This window comes from Dermacentor albipictus, unplaced genomic scaffold (assembly GCF_038994185.2).
Source record: "Dermacentor albipictus isolate Rhodes 1998 colony unplaced genomic scaffold, USDA_Dalb.pri_finalv2 scaffold_30, whole genome shotgun sequence".
Classification (NCBI taxonomy): Eukaryota; Metazoa; Arthropoda; class Arachnida; order Ixodida; family Ixodidae; genus Dermacentor; species Dermacentor albipictus.
The window spans coordinates 3,456,707-3,477,308 of NW_027225584.1; the positions used below are offsets into that span (position 1 = coordinate 3,456,707).

The following is a 20,602-nucleotide window of genomic DNA, read 5'->3' on the forward strand; positions in this document are numbered from 1 at the left end:
GCATACGGACCACATGGTAACCGAAAAAACAGAAGTTCTTCGTATTTAACATGCATAAATGGACACTAACGAGTGCACTGGAAAATTCGTAATGCCAAGTTCGGACTGCAACTTCACTTTTAAGTTGCATTCACAGACAGAGCAGAAAATTAGCTTTATCGCGCAATCCATGGTCGGTATACTTTTGCTCCCGGGTGTACGTAGTACAGTCATCTTCCTAATTTTATTGAGTAAATTTAACCCAGTAGCTTTAGACGTTCACACTTCTCGAACACCGGCATTAGTGTCAGAGAGCTAAAGCGACGAAGGTGCTCACCTCAACCCCACGCGCCCTCTCTTTGCACCCGCAGTATTGGGAGCAAAACTGCAAACCATGTAGATTAGATGCGCTTGAGCGCGCAATCACGTTCCTTTTTCGCAAACGATAAACACTGTAGTTCACAGCCTCGTGGGTTTCCTCAGTTGAAGGTAGCTCAAGGTAGCGCTCGAATGATTTGTACAATAAAGAAAATGTTGTGAGGGGAATGATATACACAGAAAGTGATAGCGGTATTAGCCAATAGCCAAAGGGGAGGAGACGGTTGCGTTATATCAGCGTTGCCTCACTTTAAGGTAACCAAGAGGAGGCGCTGCACGAACGTTTTCGTCGGTGTTAGCACGATCAGTGCGATCCCCTACATAAGTTCAGGGACTTGCTTGCACGAGCAGAAGCACGGCGTTATGCCTAACGACTGGGACAAGGTTCTTACCGAAGACGCGCCGGCACCGTCACCAGCTGCCGCCGCTCCATCTGGGACCGGTGCCCACAGTCCGCGACTGCGCAAACTTGCCGCCCGAATACCGCGCAGCCATGCACGTCCAAGAAGGAGCTTCCATGAAGGCGCTAGCAAGGCTCCGATACTCGACGAAGAGCAGAAGTGCCAATTTTCGTGGTCGTCGTCCTCTCCTTCGCCGTCCCCAAAGCCCCGCGGTGCCAGTCGGGAACTGCCCTCCGACATCGAGCCTTCGCCATCTTGCATGTCCAAGTGTAACCTTTTCTTTGTAGATTCCAGCCCCTAACTCGAAGAAAAGAGCGAGAAGAAAGTTATCGTGCCACCTACGGACGTTCTTCTGGCCTCTTCTCGAAGCTGGAGTATAACAAGCGACTTCGAAAGTGACCCGAAGTGGACTGGCAGTCCTGCACAGACACCCGCCGGCTGTCTCAACCTAACGGCGAGTAGCGGACCCATGTGCTTCATTTGCCACGAGGGAGACCAACAGGACTCGCTCGTGTCGCTGTGCAGGTGCTCGGGCACCATGGGCCTCCTGCACATCACCTGCCTAGAGCGCTGGCTGAACGCCCGAAACATAGATCATTGCGAACTTTGCCACCACCGCTTTCCAACCATGGGCCATGCCACTTGCGTGCGCCAGTTCTTCCACTGGGCGCTGCATGGCGATTCGCAGCGGGCGGTCCTGCGAGACTTGTTCTGGTTCGCGCTCCTGACGCCGGTGGCCGCACTTTGCTGTTTCTTCTGCCCTCACAGCGCCTCTAAGCAAGTGCTCGAAGGTCGCACCATTGAGGCCGCCGGCCTGGTCACTCTGGCCGGCCTCTTTGTCACGGCCTACATGGCCTGGTTGTGCCACAAGGTTCGCTTCCACTACCGAGCTTTCGCGGCGTGGCAGGTAAGGAATCCGAGGCGCAGGATCCTGGCACCGCCTTTAGCCGGAGCAACAGCTGCAGGCGGGGAAGATTTAACGACAGGCGTTCAATCGGGGGTCGTGCGAGAGGTGGTGGACGTCGTCGTCAGAAGCGTCAACGAGACCGGGAGCCGGTGCACGGCAAAGGGTCGACGCGGCGACCAACGAGTGGCTTTGGAACCTTCGCCGAACGTTTTGCCGGAAAACCCGCCTGCTGCGCTGCAGCAGCCAGCCTACGCACACGACCCATTTACAGACTCCGCGTTTTGGTAGATGTTTCTGGTAGTTTTGGTAAACGCTTTTACTCGTCTTGTGGTCTAAGCGAAAGGATGCGTTAAGTATTCCTTGTAATTTGAACATTTTTATTGGACTGTCAGCGCTGTGCAGCTTCGCCTGTTTTAACTTTTTGCTCGATGCGTTTCTGCAAATAAAGAGCTTGCTCTTATTTTAAATCTGCTAGTCTTGATATCTACTAGTTTTTCGTGTCTTTCTCAGTGCCAGAAATGATTTCCAGTCGGCAGCATTAGCTCATGGCGTGGTGGTGTAATTTCTTTGACGTTGCTCAACTAAGCCCGAGGGCGCAGGATCGGATTCCGGCCGCGATGACCGCATTTTGATTTGGACGAAATGCAAAAACGTCCCTGTACCGCGAAGAGGGCGCATGTTAAAAAATCCAGTGTGGTAAAACTAATCGGGACTCCCCCACTGGCGTGCCTTCTAATATTGTCGTTTTGGCACGTCAAACCCCAGATTTTTTTTTACAGCAGTTAGAGCTTTACGTTTCTCAAAACTTATTTGCAGCATTTCGGAGTATCCACGGTGTCGCAGGATTTCGCTAATGCATAGCAAAGTAGAAAGCTTTTATAGCATTTTCGCATGACAATACGGACGCAATTCTCACCATGCTGGTACCGCAACAGGGCGACCACGTTGACGTCGGTGCGCCCTGTCACACGTACTTTGGTTTACTTTCTGGTGAAATCCGTCCTTCACTGCATTGTCGATATTATCGTTTTGTTGCTCGGCGCCTGACTTCTGCATACGGTGGTACACTCTAAAAAAAAAGAGAGTAAAAAGCGAGTCACAGCAACTTGACTCTCTTTTTTCTTACGAAGACCCATTTTCGCGCGTGTAGAGTCACAAAACAAGAGTCAACATTTGTGTGTGGGTCGTATGACTCTTAATAGGACGCGAAGAGTCGTCGTGCAACATTGCGACTCCTCTGATATTCGAGATGAGTCTGGCGAGAGAAAGATTAAAATGCAGGAGAAGAAATACCAGATAACGTCTTCTGTTTTAGGCAGGCCCTCGGGTTCCGGTCCTGGTTGTAATCAGTTCAGTTGAGTTCAGTTTCATTCCTTAAAGGCCCCCATTTCAGGGGGTGTTACATAAGGGGTGGGATTACATTTGTAGTGAGGAAAACAAACAGCGATGGTGATTTAACATTGGAGGTGATCTGTTAAGCGTTCTTGAAAAGCAGGTGTTGAAGCGATGGCGACGATGTCATGGGGTAGGCCGTTCCAGACCGTGGCTGCTCGAAGAAATAACAAGGCTGAAAACGTAGTAGTACGTGATAGTGGGCGGGCAACTTGAAGGGGATGACTGGTGGGGTGAGATATGCGTGATGCGGCGGCGATATACGGTGCTTGATTGAGAGGAGAATAAAAGAATTTGTGATAAAGGGTGAGGCTAGCAATGCGACGACGAAAAGAGAGGGGTGACAGTCCGGATGTAGCTTTCAAGTATGAAACACTGACGTCATATGAGTATGAGGAATGAATGAATCGGGCAGCACGATTCTGCACAGCTTCCAATGCGGTGATTAGATATGCTTGAAGTGGGCTCCAGATGGGGCATGCATATTCTAATTTGGGTCTTATAAGTGATTTATACGCGAGCAATTTAACATGTGGTGGGGCAAGACGAAGGTGACGTTTTAGAAAACCGAGTGTTTTGTTTGATGCTGAAATGGTGTTACCGACATGCGGTGTATCATTCTTTCGTCAAGCTTGTCATGTTCTGCGATTACATCGAACTCTAAATATCGATTTTCCTTGAACATGTTTGTTGATATATCACACGCTTAAGCGATAGCTGGCTTCCTATGCTAAGGAAGACCCGGATTTGTCACAATGGATTCTGACCATAAGTAAATCTAAAAAATATAGCGTTGGCTACTAAAGAGAGCACAGCAACGAGATAACAAGTTCAGTAGGCGCACTCAACAGTGTCGATTGTAAATGTAATTGCGCTACGTAAAGTTAAATTATGAGAATTTAGGTTCCAAAATCAAGATCTTGTTATGAGGCGCACGGTAATGGAAAACTGCAGATTTATTTTCAGCAGCTCGGGTTATTTAACGTGCACGGAATGCACAATATACGCGCGTTTTCGCATTCTGCCCCCATTGGAATGCGACTGCTGCGGTTGTGATTGGACCCGTGACCTCGAGCTCAACAGCGCAACACCAAAGCCACTGGGCTACCGCAGTGCGTTGCGTTCCGCGACCAGAAACAAACACTAGCGTACGCAGCACTGCTTTTGAACCCCCCAGAAATTTAAAAACAAAAATATAGCAGTTTCCCCCCAATGCTGCATGAACCACTGCACGAACAACTGCACGAACCAAGGTTCGTAGCTTCATCGCCTGAATAAACTGCAGTAAACAATCGCTTACTCCGTAAATTAGCAAGCACGGGGTCACGCGCGCACGTGCAAACATGAACAGATTTCACTCAATGACCGCGAACACTCGTTGCCACAGCGTCCGCGTGATGAAGGGCGCGAACAGAGCGGACAGAACGCTTCTGCTGCCTCGTCCTTCTAAGCGCCCCCGAAACTTGAAATGGCGATATAGAAGCGCCTTTCCCCTCTCCCCCCCTCCCCACTTTGCACCCATCGGGAATTATCTGCAAGACAGAGCGAGAGTGGCGCCAGACCGGGCTAGAGCAACGGCCAGAGGAGAAGCGTGCTAAACCAGCGCCTCCTTTCCTCGGCTTGCACGCGTTTTATCACGTGACCACCTATAGATACTTGGGGCACCCATCCAGGCACTATACACCTCGGCTCGCCCTCGTACACTTCCTTTAACGCGCACAGCTAACGGCGCAGGATAGGATCTTATCGCACTTTATACGTAAGCTCACGGCAACACCGACAGATATATTTCGGCGGTTGTGTCCATATAATTGCTATCGCAAAATTCGCAATACATAGAAAATTTTACTAAGGACCAACCACGCTGCTGCCATGTCGTGATAGAGGGGTGAACGATAGTTCTAGAAAATGTGTTGCTAAATCTCCGCCAAATGACTATACGCTCGATTTGTGTTAGAGCGGCACACAGTCGCAAGAACTTGTGGAGGAAATACCGGAGTTCTGGCAGCTTGAGGTGCACTAGATCATTCAGTAACATGGGCGGCTTTGTAGTTCTACCTTACATCAGAGCAAACTGCACTCGACAGAAATCAAGGGCAGCCGCACCGTTATAGCTAAGCAAATTAAGGACAATTACGCCGCGTCTTCACACTTCGAGCACGCTCCGACAGCCCAGCGATAGATATTTAAAACACAACCACACTCGGACGAGAAAATTTTGCTTCTGCCAAGTGAACGTAGCGGGTATTTCAAGACGCGTGTTAAATTCATGGCTGTTTCATTCGCAAACATTACTTAAGTGACGTAAAATTATCAGTGAGCAAAACAGTTTTTATTTCAACGCAAGGAAACAAAACCGAAACTAGCGCAACTGTTTTGCCCAGTTTTGCAGATACAAAATGATCCAAAGCCGAAGCCGTCAATAGCATGACGCCATTTTGAACTTGTGCTGCATCATGCGCGAGTACGTTGTCGTTGAGTGGTTCTGAAATCGCTGCGTTAAGGGCGACTGCAACCAAGCGTTGTGGCAAGATACAGTGGGAGCTTCTGTCCGTGCTGTGTGATTGCGACGAGGGGACCACCGCCAGCAGCAGCGTATCGCCGATAAGCGCCCGAAGTGCTACGGTTTGCACTGCATCTTTCATTGTGATATGGGAGATCGCAACGGACCGAGACGACCAGATGCATACGAACGACTACTAGCGGGGAGTGACCTGTGCCATATTTCTCTTAACGTCTCAGGTAAGCATATCAGCTTTTGTTCCGAGTTTACAAACGGCGCGTACTCGGCCTTTCCGGTACGGCTACATTTTGCGCCATGTTTCTCTTGGCAGTTCACAGACGTTTCTTAGGCATGCGTGCGCGTATGTATGCGGAAATACTACTGGCAGACGGAAGCCTCAGGATAAACACCGTTCTTAACGACTCTAGTGACGAGTGGCCTGTCGCATCGAAAAATCCGTAGAATATACTGTAGATACAATACTAGCACCAGTGTGACTTTCGCATGGCGAAGACAGGTAATCGAAAGGGCAGCTTGTGCATTCTGAAGATTTACTAGCGCTTTAGGTATATTGCCGCGAATAATAAAAGCGCTACAACGCTGTATGGCAGTGTCAGGCGATGTGGCAGCACAGATATTTTAAGAGCGGTTAAGCGGCTGCATGCACAAGCGAACAGACACAGCGCTTTCAAAGCGCTGAAAGAGAACAAACTTTTTGTGCATTTGGCTGTAAGTAGAAAACACTTTAGCTCACAATATAATGTATTATTTTTACGTAATCTTTATTTTCACGGTTGTAAAAATTTAAAAGCAGGAATATGCTGCAACATTTATATAGTAAATCCTACTACGCTTACAAAACCTGGCTGTGTTATGTGGTAAAATTGAACTATTGCTACTGGATTTTTTATATTGAGTTCGGTGGTTTATGAAAAAAAAAGGTCCTTTTATGTGTAGTTTTATGTTAGTGCGTATATTTGCCCAGCAGAAATGAGTTGATTGCAAAGTTGCACCTTCCAGCGAGCTGCATATGAACCCAAGTTTATCCTGTCTTGGCTATTGTAATGTGCATACAACAATTTTAAGTATATACAGCTGTAGTTGGCTTAGTCGCTGCAATATATTTTGTAAAAGTAGAAGGCCATTTATTATTTTGCTGCTTCCATGCAGAAATACTTTTTTTCTTGTAGCAAGAAACGCTGACAGTATTGAATGAAATGAAGTGTGTTGTATTTTCCTACTAACTTAATAAAGGAAATTTCGTCTGCCGTGTATCGGAGATTAGTTTACCTTCTTGTACTAAACAATGCATTATGTCCTCGGCTACTGCTGTTGTCCTGTGTACTTTTATAATTTTGAAATGTATTTTATTTTAGGTATTCAAGAAATGGCAACAGCCAGAAGTCACCATCTTACCAGCACGTTACGGGTGAGACAAATCGTAGCAGGCACTTTTGCATATCTCATTAGCATATGATGCTATTTGTTGTAATTTTTGTGTCCACTTTCCTGTCTTTATGCATTTTACTATTATTGTGCAAAGGGTAACAGTTTTACATTGAGACAGAGTAATCACCCAAAGGGGAGACATGGCTGGAGGAGACAACACACACAAGCCTCCTTTGTCCGTATCTTTATGTTGCGCAGTTACTCTGTCGTTATCTACCAACAAGCCCAAGTTCCTCATCAGCTACATTTACTAATGATCCGTTATTACAGTTTCATTGACATAACATTGAAAGTACAGAGGTACACAGGAAGACAAGAGACTTGAACTGATGAAGAGCCGTAGAACAAGGACCGCTGGAGCCAATATTTCGACAAAGAGAAGGAGATTTTTCTTCTCAAAACGTTGGCTCCAATGAATTTTCTTGTTCTATCACTATTTACGGTTGAAAGAAAGCATTATTCCTCTTGCTTAAGTATTATGCATTATGGCATAAAAATTAGCAGGGTGAAATATGAGGAATGTCAAAATTCTTGTATATTCCAGTGCTAAAGCGAAAGCCAGGAAAACAAGATGTAGAGAACCACATTGTTATTTTTCACTGCCCAGTTTAGCCAGCTTTATTTCGAGCTTGCACTTTGTTGCATTAACGACCACTGGAATTCGTTAATTGAATTAGCTTGGTGATTTACTTATATTGAGAGATTTTGAACTTGTAATAATGCAGCTTAACATAATGCATGTAAAAATAATTTACAATGACATATTTAGGTGGCAGGCTTGCAGTTGTGTAGCAGATCACTTGATGGTATGAGCTCAGGTTTCAACCGAGCTTCCATGCACAAACCGGTTACACATTTTTTGTTTCATTGTTTGGATTTTCATAAGCATAAGTACCGTTTCTTTTTTATTGGGCTTCTAGTTGTGTCGTAGGAGCTAACTGTTTACCTTTATTTGTATTGGTAGCCATGTTACACAGACAGCTTAGTTTTATTGTAAATCATGTCATGGTGGGACTAAAAACATTTGTGCAAATTTGTTGCAGGTACACTCTGGCGGCTCCTACCCCTGTGTCCTCCCACCACCCTGTCCTGACTACGTCCACTAGGTAGTTGGGAGCCTTTGGCGGCTTCTGCCACTGCATCCTGCCGCCACCATGTCCCGACTATGTCCACTAGGGAGTTGGCAGCCTTAGTGATGATGCCAGCATGCTGACAGCCGACAGAAAGATTCAGGTAAATACCTGTAATTAAGCGACGTCTTTTTGAGTGAAATGGCTTGTCACTCAGCAATGAAAGACGTAACTTCGAAGCAGTTTAGACTCCCTGCTATCTGTGCAGGGATGCTCAAGTCCATGCATTTTGTCTTAGCCCCCAAGAGGCTATGTGTATTAGACGAAATGCGATGTAAATTTTCAAACTGCAAGAGACCACTTGCACAATTTTTTTTGCATAACACAAAAACTACTTTGATAAAGCTTTACCAATTTAAAAAGAATACAATGTACTCTCATACATGGTATTTGGTATAAATTTACTAGGGCTGCCTCAATGGTAAGCAGGCCGATAAACGTACACCAAAACTGTCTTCTTTTCCAAGTTCATCCTCCTCTCTGCACTGCTGCATAATGTATCTTTCTGATACCATTCTTGCACACAGCACAAGTCCTAAACACATGGATTGCATAAATTTGCAGCTTTTGCTATAGGTCACTTTTGTGAAAATAAAGTTAATAAGCCATTTTGTCCATTTTTAATCAGCCATAATAAACTGAGCAGTGGCTAATAAGCAGTGAAGTTTTTGGTGTAAGGCCTCTCTTCGTTGTTAAAAATTTGGCCCTCTTAATGAAATAACCAAATTTTTGGCTGCCATTTTATGATGCATACTTTGGTGCATTACACGAAATTTGACATAATGTTTATGGCAGTAAAAATTCTTTTTGCTTCAAGTATTGTGTGAAATTGAGATTTGTTCTATAATGAAAGGCCCTCAGTTTTCAAGAAGAAATTCCAAGTGGTTGTGTGCCAGGTTGGAAGAGCTGGCATGGAATAGCCTACTTACACAAATAGGGAGGGTCATGTACACTTGACTTTATGTTAAGATACTATTATTGATCCACAAAAGACAAATTGAAGGATTCCATCCTATAAGCAGCTCTTCACATTCATTTCCACTTTTGCACATTTATATACCTTGAGTCTGGTGACTTGTGTCTGTTTTCATCATCTGCTATGTGCAGATGGTTAACTTCAGATTTGCCCTATGGTACAGAATATTTTGGTGCTAATATATGAATGTGTTTTTCAGGTTGCCTCGAAATTTTACCCAAGCCATGTCGCACACTCAGGCCAGGCCTCTTGCGAACGATGTATAACCAGGCTCAACGCATCAGGGTCGAGGGAGTCCGGAGATCAAGGCAACCTGCTGTGCAACCAGCGTGCAACCTTTGGTGACCCCTCTACATGCGCTACCTATTTCACAGCTGTGCCTCACCTACCATCTATCCAAACAGCATCACCGGCTGTGATCACTTATCGAACCATGGATGAATGTTGGGGTGGAGTGATTTGAACAGACATTCTATTTGTCTCTTCAAATTCTTTGTAAATATTTCTGTTATAATTCATATGTGTCTTTAGTATCTAGTTTTTAATAGTTCCTTTCTCTTAGAATTCTCACCATCAGCCCCTGCTATTCTAATGTATACCCGCCTTTAAGCCCCGTTTCTCGTAGTTCTTTCGTACTTGTGGATGTAATTGATAGGTTATTAATTCTTGTTGTACGGAAGGCTAAAATACGAACTTACGGCATTTTTTCTTCCTTTCATAATCTACAGCACTGCAATGTGTTCAAGAAATGTAACATAACACGGGCTCTGGTGCAGGATAAATTTAAGAGCAATATAGAGTACTTATTTCAAGCACCCATTATTTTTTAAAAACTCAAGGATATAGGAGCACAAGAAAGAAACTATTGAACTAGAGAAACATTGGTTCCCCTCATAAGTCTGGTAATAATGTGACTTCTTTCACTGCAAAGATACTGGTACTCGCATACAAGGTTTGAGACATGAAAGCTATGATACCCTTGGCATTTCTCAGTGCTTATTTGCCACACTGACGAATGTCCAAGGCAGCATAGGTTTCATGCACACATTGGTTGTATTACACCTTTTGAGTATTGCATTTCTCAAACACACGGGTTTGCAGCAGTGCTTTAAATAGGAGATGTATTTCCTAATTTTCAGAATTTGTTAGTGCAAGAGTAACGCTACAGATCATGTAAAAATAATTTTACAGACTATATTTCCATGGATGCATGTTTCTTCTGATGACGTAGCAGTGCCAAGTGGTCGGGGGATGAATGTCTATTTCAGATTTAAATATTGGCTTCCAGGCCTGGGTTAGTCTCCTACACTGAGTATTCTAGATGAAAGCCCAGTTACTAGAGGAAACTGAATAAAACAAGCAATTATAAACATCAAAAGATCTTGTTCGGGACACTAATGTAACAATCAGCAAGGTTCTTTGTGCATTCATTTCCAGATTTGCGAGATTATATTTTGACTGGTTTCATTAATTCGAGAACAATTATTTGTTTATTCTCATGCTAGAGTTGGCTGCCCCCATTCGCATACAACCCCTTTACAGGCTAAAAATTAAGTGTAATAATAGGCTGTTTTTCGGTTTTGCGCCCTCAGTGTTAAGGGATGCAAACGGTGACATACAACAGAATGCAGAAAAATGTCCAAGGAATGCAAGCCGGGCATGGGACTTATTAGACAGACGCATGCGTGTGCTATTTATAAAACTCCCTATGGTATGCCTCAAGGCGTTTTGTAACCCTTTGGTAGAAACACTGACACCCACTTATTAAGGGCAAATGCTCCCCGAAACAACTTTTTTAATTTATACTAGAAATTTGAATGTACTGCTATTCATAGGGAGTTTTATGTAGATTTGAATTGTCATTGGTTTTTGTGTAGCTGGTGTTTAGTTATGTCCTACATAGTGGCAATATATTTTTATGGGCACTTGTGTGTAAAAGTTTCGCGAATGGTTTCATGCTGTATCTTATTTAGCTAGGTGTATACCGCAAAGTGGCGATACCTATCCAAACAGCTTGTACAATTACTGGAATTATGCAAAAAATATGAGGCCACTTTAAATAATTTTTAGATTGCAATTTCAATTAGATACTGGTATTCTGCTTATCTTGAAGAGTATGTATGCCAAATTTAATTTGTATAGGACAATTATAAAGCACGAGGTTATTCTCATGCTATTGTGAGAAAAAATTATTGAAGTATTCTCAATAATTTTAGTAGCAGGCCTGCCTGCCTGCCTACTAATCTTGCATACTTCTAGTAACTTTACGTGCTGTTTGAATAGATATCGGCACCTGGCAGTCTACAGGGAGCTGAGTTAGCTGCAGCACACTGCTTTTTTGTGAAAATTTAATACACAAGAAAGTGCCCGCAAATATCACTATGTATTTTGCCGTTGTATAGGACATAACTCAAGAAGCAGCTAAACAAAAACTAATGGAATATATGAAATCTGCATGAAGAACTCTACAATTGGCTCTCTTTTGAAACCTCTAGTACAAATTATAAAAATATTTCGAGTAATATTCAATCAGCAAAACGTTCCCCTTGCTACAGTGACCTACAACATAGCGACGCAAAGCTTAAGGCAAGTCCTCTTGTCGAAGCGAATATGGGCTGTCTTCCCAAGGGCTTCTGTTAAAGACGGTGAATTTTCCTGCATTTCCCAGAAGTGCAATACTAAAATGTTTGTGAATGTGCGATTGGTATTGGCACACTAACAGAAAAAAAGACAGTTCTGTGAAATGTAGACTTGAGACGTGACTTTGTTGGACATTTAAATTTTGACTCCATATATTTGTGTTTTGTACTGAGTGTTTCACCGGTGACTGCCACTAATTATTGAACATAACTGCTTCATGACAGTGCGACAATTTTCACTAACATAAATTTTAGCTGTGGCAGGCATTAGAATCACAGTACTCAATAACGTCTACTTTGTAAGAACTCAGATTAGCACCAGTTCTGAGATACATATACCCAAAAAGTAATGATCAAATAGATTTCTTTTCCACACAGAATTGTCCTACAAGGATTACAGAAGGATTTTGGCAAAGTAATATTTGAAAGAGCAAAGCATGTTCCACCAAGTATGGTGACAAATATTTCAGAGCTGCCAGTCTGAGGACTCCTACAAACTAACAATACCTTCAGCACTGACTAGCTTCAATAATGGGATGTCAGTGTTTTGCTAAAATTAATGAAACTTCAATTATTGTGATCTTGTTTAAGAAGACATATGTAATTAACATGCAGTTCTAATCTCTGTCACTTTTGTAAATATTTCCCAATTATTTTTTCAGGCTACAATTTTTGGTAATAATGGTATTCATTGCAGAAAAAGCTAGTACATGGCATTTAATAAAGAAGGTACTGGTCATTGTAGATTTTCTGTCTTCAGCATTTGTTCTGTTCCACAGCTGTTTCTTGAAATTTGAAATGATGTACCCATCACTTTGTTAGCGATCAACAGGGAAATCTGTCAGTATGTTTTGTTTAAAATGGAGCTGATCAACCCAATAGTTAGGCTATTTGCTAATTATAAATTACAATGATAATAGTACACGACCATAAGAACAGACTGATGCTGAATAGCAGCTGTGCCCAGCTACATCCACGAAGCTTTGCCACACAATGTGCATGTGTTCAGAAGAACCAAATGCCCCAGAGAGAAAGCAACAGTAACTAATTGTTCGTCATCTTGTACAAGCAGATTATGCTCTAGGTGTAAATCATGCTCAGTAAATACATAAGTCAGTCATGTGAGGTGTCTCACTTTTGGTTGCAAGTTGGAACTTATTACAATCTTGGTTGTTTTTATTTTGTTTCCTTTGTGAGCATGAGTGACTTAGTTGCCTTGGAACATATTATCAAAACTGTTTCTTTATCACTGGGAATCACAAAATTTAAATTACACATAAAATTTCCACTTACTGATATGGTAGACTTCGAAGTTAATTCTCTTATCTACCAAGTAGTTTTATCATTCATTGAAACATATCCATGCAATGCACAATGGGAACCCAAATTATAAATATCTGTTCTTGCTTTCTACCCTGCTCTACAACATTAAGAAGATACAAAGCAAAACTATAAGTTTACAATTGTTCCCCATAACCTGAGTTTCACTTAGAATTTGAAAAACAAAATTGACATCCTGCTATAGTGTGAGAGTTGCTTTGGGCACCAAGTGAACTGCGTAGCAACTGTGCTAGAGTACACAACAAAGCAGAAAATTGCACCAGATTGCAATGGCAGTGGTAAGTTAAGAAGTTAAGAACAGATGTTTTATTTCACGCACCATTAATGTGGCTTATCATCTGCTCCTGTTTTGTGGGAACGCATACATTGGGAAGACAATTTTTTGCACCAATCTTACCTTAGTTGGACACTTGAGAAAGATAGAAATCAAGAACAGGTTGCCAATCAAGAACACTGTGTTGCCCACAGTATATTTATTATCTGAATGTGTTTCACTCTACAACAGACTACTGTGGTAGATAATCATAAAGAAAACACTTCTTTCTGCATATATGCGAAAGTGTAGGGAAGCATTACATAACTCAGTCATGCTTTCCAAGTTAAAAATCGGAATAAGGACGATCACAACAACATTGTATGAGTGATTTGTAAATGTGGCATCTAATGGAACTTATTTACGCATGTGCTGAGGGTACATTACAGCCAGTGCATAATCTGTCTGCTCTTAGAGGATAGCTTGTGATGAGTAAAAGAAGCCTTCCTCACATTTTCCTCTTTGTTTCTTTTGGACCTCGGTGCACCATGTGTATTGTTACAGCTGCATGCATGCAGCTGGGTATAGTTTATGTGTTCTGCTACCTCCCTTGTCCTCATTATTCATGTGCTATCTTTGCCGTAACAAAATACAGCTACCTGTGCTACATATTTTGTCAGCGTGTTTGCATTATGGCAAGTTTTGTATTAGTGGTTATTGCAATCTGCGAAATTGTCTGTCAGCTATTATACTTCGTCTTGAAAAGTATGTTTGTCAACATAAATAAACAATTAGTATAAATTTTGCTCTATTTATTTTTGTAATATTATCTGTTGTGAAGCTTTTATACACTGTTGCATGTTGTATGACAATAAAATTGATGCACAACTTTTTAATGTGGTATTTTTCAGATCAATTTTCAACTGACGCTAACACGCACAAGTTGTGGGGGAAAAGTGCCAACAAGAGTACCATAAGGTAAGACAGCTGTTCTTACTGTTAGATTGGATTATCAATTGCCAACCAGTTGTTTTCAGCAAGCATAGTATGACGCATAGATTATGTAATCTAAGTTGGAATATTGTTTTTATTGCACTTGATTATCTGGGTCTCCTTTGTACATAAGTGCGGCCTTCTTTATTTGTTATGTGTAGCTTGCTTAAAATGTTAAATCGTAAGTTCTAAATAAAAACACGTCTCGAAGAACAGTGAAATAGGTTTAACTTATAAATGTTTTGACATTAGAGACCTGTGCAGTGCTGAATTGAACTTCTACATGAGTTACATAATATTATGGGGTCTCATTATGGTTCTGAGTTGCATTGCAGTGTCATGCATATGCACCTGCAGGCTACATATTGGATGTTTATTTAAGACTGTTTTGCTTGGTTGGCTATTGATTCCAGTTTAATAGTAATGAGAACTGTCTTGCTTTCATGGTGATTCTGTGCTGACTAATACATTTGAATTTTCCAGAAGACAACAAAGGGTGATGAAATGTTAACATTTTGTTGCTAACCTGCCACGTCCTTTTTGGCAAGTTTGCTACGGGTTCTTTCTTGTATGTTGTCTTTTCACAGTAGCCATCTTGAGAACTAGCCATAGTCGTGTGTACTTACAGCAAAAGTTGGTGACACATTTTGAAAAGCGGCTCGACACTGCCATCCGAGAGTCACACGACTTACATGGATTAGTTATTTTACTCCATTTACAAGAGTCCTGCACCACGCACTAAGGGTAACTTGACACACACTGCTGGAGTCATCAGACTCATCAAGAATAGTTGCCCGAATCATTCAGCAGTGGTCATGTCACCCTTTTATCTTGAGTCGTTCGACTCATTTAGAATTGTTAACGGACTCCCTCAGCACTAGTCTTGTAACCCTTTTGAGAGGGTATAGGCGACTATTACAACAGAGTGTGCATTACTATTGTGTGTGGAGTCACGCAAACACCTTGTATTGAGCACGGATAGTCTCGGGACTCTCTGCCGAAAGAGAGTTCGGGTGTCTCCCACAAAGTGTGTCGTATACGTGGCGAGTCCAGACTCTCCGAAAAGAGTAAGAGGTACTCTTTTTTTTCTTAGTGTGTAACGTAAGATTGCGGCCGCGGTGACCTAATGCAAACCATATATCTGTGATGTCGTCCGTGCCTTGTGGGATTGCTACGTGGTTCCAATGGCATGAGAGAAAGAGGGGATGCGGTTCAAACATTGCAAATGGTATAAAAATTCTGAGGCTAGTAATAAAAAAAAATGCAACTTAGCTTGCAAGCGCGGATGTGCGCACTTGGTCGAACATAACCTTAATTGATGACCCACTCCAGGCGTCCTCGAAGATTTAATTAGCTCGTCAAAGTATCTACAAGAATCCTCACACGGCAGCTGAGGACGGAAACATCGTCTGATAAAGACCTAAACCCTATAAAGAAATGACGCTTGTAATTGACCTTGTAGCGGGAGCGGGGACTGTTTCTGCCAGCTTGTCTATGGAATATTTGTCTGTTTTCTTGTTATAGAGCTATTTACGTACGAAAAGAACGTCCTAGGCGACGAAATAGAAAATAAGCAGATGCTCACAGATCTTGTCAACGTTTTCAGCAGAAAAAGCTCCCAGTAGTGCTGAGGGCCGGCCAATTGTATTGCCTGAGATGGCTACTAAGTTCCTTGTCTGATATTAAGGCTGATGTGAAAAAGAAGATTCGACGATCAATGCCATAAAGGTCGAACTGACATCCCTCAGGGCATCTATAAGCTTTTTAAGTGACAGTTTTGATGAACTAATGCACTAAATAAAATCCGAGCTGAATGGTGCAAGAAGTCGCAGCCTCGAGTGCCAGAAAGAGAACACGAAGACAAAGAAGTAGGTGACAATAGAAAACTGCTGACGGACTAGCACTCGAGACGGAACAACATTGAATTGAAAGGTATACCCCTGTTGTTGGAAATGAAAACCTATAGAAAGCAGTAGAAACCATTGCCAGCTGTTTACGCGTGTGGTTTTCCTGTCAAGAATTTGACGTTTGAGAACAGAGTACCGACACAGGTCAACAATGCTCGAAATGTTGCGTTAAAATTTCGCTCGCGGCCCGTGCGTGATAAGGTACTAAAATCGGCAAAAGTGAACAGGCTTAACGCAACAATGCTTGGTTTCCAAACAAATCCACGCGCGTTCGTGAACGAACACTGGTGCCTTGAGGATACGGTTTTGCTAAGCAGGGCCCTACAGAGGCGGAAAAAAAAGAAAGAAAAGCTGGAGATTCGTCGGGCTGTCAGAAGGAAAAGTCTTGGCAAGAAAATCGGAGAACTCGAAGGTCATTCACATCCCGCGTGAGGATGATTTCGCGAGGCTAGTGTAGGTATACCTGGGACTTCAAGTCCGCCTATTAGCATAACCATGGCGCTCACAATAACACAAGCCGATCAACTGCTATGCGATAGGAGGGCGACTATTTTTTTTACTGCAACATTCGCAGCATAAAAAAAAATTGAACTTGCTCCCACCACTTTTATAAAAGCATGGGCACAGATTCGAGGGGTGTTAGTAGCAACCAGGGAAACTTGGTAAAAAGAGAGAAGGTGGCCATTCCTGGTTATGTAACTTTGCCGCATCTGCGCATCCCCTGTTCACGTTGTGGCGGCGTGGCTATGCATTCACTGAAATATAGCTGAATTGCAGTTCCCCAGATACAGAAGCCCTATTTCTTCGATCGCACTGTAGCGGTATGATCGGCGTCGTTTATCGCGAGCGAAATTCTAATGCTGCTTCTTTTTTCGATAAGATGGAACAAATATTCTTCCATCTGTCCAAGAAGTGCAACAACGCGGTGGTGATTCTCGGAGACGTGAACGTTGACGCACATTAGTCATAATAATTATACCAGAACTACTTAATTCATTCAACTTTCGCAACACGATCAACATTAACCAACCTGAAAAACTAATGCGTCGGCAACTATTGACCTATGTTGAGTAGCACTGAATGAAAAAGGTATGCTGGCATTTACGATGCAGCGATATCGGATCACCTTCCTGTTTTCGTTTCCGTTAATGACGTAAGGAAAAAGAGTGCTACGTGTTTGAAAATGGCCAGCAAAGGGGATTATAACTTACTGCAGAATGACATTCTCGGCATTGACTTTAATAATGTATACGATAATGATGTCAATATCGAATATCAGAATGTAATAGTTCTTTTCTGTGTCGTCAACGATAGCTGTTGAAACGCAACTGTACGCTCATAGAAGACTCTTTTGAGTCCCTGGATGATGAATGAGATGCTTGCATTGCTGAAGCAAAATATATTTCTGCTTCGGCAAATGGAGGGCTACATAAACCTAACGATAATTATTCAGGCCTGTTTAAAATTTTAATAAACCCGTATATTTCATGACAGCACGAAATGGGGAATACTGTTCCTCTCTTACTGAACAAGCTCAAGGTAAGTGTAAAAAAACTTGGGAGATCGTAAACTAATTGTTTGGATATCTACCTTGAGAACGTACTGTGGATAAATTAATTATTATTTTGCTTAGATCGGGTCAGTATTAGCAGCGCACTTCTCTTCTAATAGAAACCAATACTTTTCACACTCTTTATTGAATACGTTATTTGCTGTTCACAACATAAGGGGAAATTCAATATGTTGCTAATATGAGCACCAGTAAAGCAGCGAGGTTAGTGAAAGATGATATTGGTGTCCTGAGCCCCGTCTTACCATTTTGCCATTCGTTGCGTACGTCAAGGTATCCCTCTTGTTTAAATTGAAGCCGAAGTCGCACCGGTATATAAATACGGCAATCGCTCTGATCCTTCAAGTTTACGGACCTATATCTGTTTTGTATATTATCAATATTATTTTTGAAATAAAACATTGGAAACCGAGACTATCGACAGCGCGAAACGGCATGAACTAAGCAAGGAAGATACACCGACAAACGCTGTGAAAAAGCTTAAGCATATCGGCCCACGCTGTAACAGACCTATTTGCGTCCACCAGTATAAGGAAATCATCGACATACCTACATGCTCTTTTTCGTGTGCAGTGCAAGGACCACTTCCTGGCATGTGAGGCAGCAGTTATCTGCGCTTGTCCGCTCTTCTCTCTTGCGCAGTTCGTGCCGTTTCCAGTCAAGTTTCAGTATTGAATACTAACGTGTCCAACGTACCGTCCATCTGAAAGCTATTGCAAAACGTGTACGCTACTTCCTTGAAGAACACCATGCAATTTGCTCGGACCAACCTGGATTCGGGTTACATAACTCCACTGCAACAGCTGTGCTAACTTTAGCAGAAAAAATTACCACGGCATTTCCGAATAACCTGCTTGCCGCTGTAGTTTTCCTTGATCTAAAGAAAGCTTTCGATACAGAAGATTTATTTATTTATTTATTAAGAATACTGCAGGCCTTAGAAGGCCCAGGCAGGAGGGGAAAGGTACATACAAAAAAAGGAAACACAATAGATAGACGAAGGAGTAAAAAAAAAGCTCCGGAAAAAATGCAATAGAAAGTACAAATGCATAATGAGTAAAGCACCTAAATAATGCATGGGGAGTGGCAGATACAAATTGAAACACTGTTTCACAAGCACAATTTCAAAGCACTGGAAATGTAATAGAAAAAAAGAGGAGTGCATTAATTCAAAATTATTACGACGCGTAAATCAATAAATATTGCACAACGATACAAGCTCAAATCAGATTTTGTAACAACAAGCACTAATATTAGATAGTAATGGACGTTATTGAGTCAGTGCTGAGAAGTTTGTTATAATGTAGGCTGTTCCATTCCGTTACTGTTCGAGGGAAAAAGGAAGACATAAAGACATTGGTTCTACCATTATAAGGCGTTAATGAGGCAGCGTGGCGATGTCTTGTTCGGCGGACAGGAAGGGGTGTTATGTAAGGTTCGGGAGAAAGAGATTGTTTATCGTTACTCAGTAAGAAGAGAAATTTAAGCCTGTGAATTTTTCTTCTTAGTTGCAAAGACTGAGTATTGTGTTCAGCCATTAACTGAGTTGGCGAATCACTTGAGCGATATTTAGAGAAGATAAACCTTACTGCTTTACGTTGTATCATTTCTAGCGCATCGATGTTAGTTTTAGTGTAGGGATCCCATGCAATAGCTGCATACTCGAGTTTAGGACGGACAAGAGAGGTGTAGGCGATAAGACGGGTTTCGGAAGGAGTGTGTTTTAATTTATGCCTGAGGTAGCAAAGCTTCTTAAAAGCTGAGTTGCAAAGATGAGAGATGTGGGAGTTGCAACTAAGGTTACTGGCTATTGTAACACTGAGGTACTTATATTATTTCACCTCCGTAAGAGGTTTGGATGCTAGGCTATCGGTACACGAAAATTTATTAATTTTTCTAGTGATCTTCTTAAATACTGTTTTATCAATGTTAAGCTGGCTATCCCAGCGAGAACACCACGCTAGTATGTCTTGAAGGATAGAGTTTAGAATAACTTGATCTTGTTGGCAGGTGATCTCATTAAAGAGGAGACAGTCATCAGCAAATAGTTTTATTTGTACGGGTTGAGTAACAGTGTCTACAATGTCATCAATATATGTGTTAAATAATAATGGCCCAGGAACACTTCCCTGGGGAACACGAGAAGTGACAGGAAGGACGCTGGAAGAACAACTATCAACTACTATGAATTGCGTACGGTTAGAAAGATAAGCACGAATCCAATTTACGAGATGTGAAGGAATGTTGACATGTTCAAGTTTTTCTATTAGCTTTGCGTGCGATACAAGATCAAATGCTTTCCTGAAGTAAAAAAAAATTTGATGTCAGTTTGCCGTGATTTGTCGATAGTGCTAGCTAGACTGTGAATTACAGTGGTTAATTGGGTTACAATTGGATACATCACGGGATTTTGCTAATGAAATTAAAACACTGTACGCTTTCCGCATCAAACGTTTCGACTCATTTGCTAGTAACATAATTGACGTCACCAGTCCTTTTTTGGGGACGCGTGACAATATTATAATAGGATGGTAAACTCTCCTAAGCGGAGCATCCCGCTCGGCTAGCTGACTTTGCCGGCAGCCGCCGATCGTTCGAGCCGGTACGGTTAGCTCCCGGTTGTCGAAGCAGCAGCGGACGGAGCTTGCAATGAAAACGCCGCGAGTCATAAAACGTTTATTTTGGTGGGAATGTTAGCATCCGGATATGTCGCGGTTAAATGAACACAGAGTTGGTTCTCCCTGTACTTGAGCCGCGTTGCACGGTGGTCGTTGCGTGCCGCCA

General features: G+C 42.4%; 1 protein-coding gene and 1 long non-coding RNA gene across 2 annotated transcripts; both read left to right on the forward strand.

Annotated features, from left to right (window-relative positions):
- The first annotated feature begins 1,227 nt into the window (after positions 1-1,227).
- On the forward strand, positions 1,228-1,953 carry LOC135918081 (E3 ubiquitin-protein ligase MARCHF3-like). The gene has a single exon (XM_065451743.2). It carries the CDS (start codon positions 1,228-1,230, stop codon positions 1,951-1,953), a length of 726 nt encoding a protein of 241 aa, XP_065307815.1.
- A 3,129-nt stretch (positions 1,954-5,082) lies between these two features.
- Positions 5,083-14,240, forward strand: LOC139052734 (uncharacterized). The gene is made up of 4 exons (XR_011510038.1): positions 5,083-5,799; positions 6,937-6,989; positions 8,053-8,242; positions 9,315-14,240. It is a non-coding gene; the product is annotated as an uncharacterized lncRNA (long non-coding RNA).
- The last annotated feature ends 6,362 nt before the right edge of the window (positions 14,241-20,602 follow it).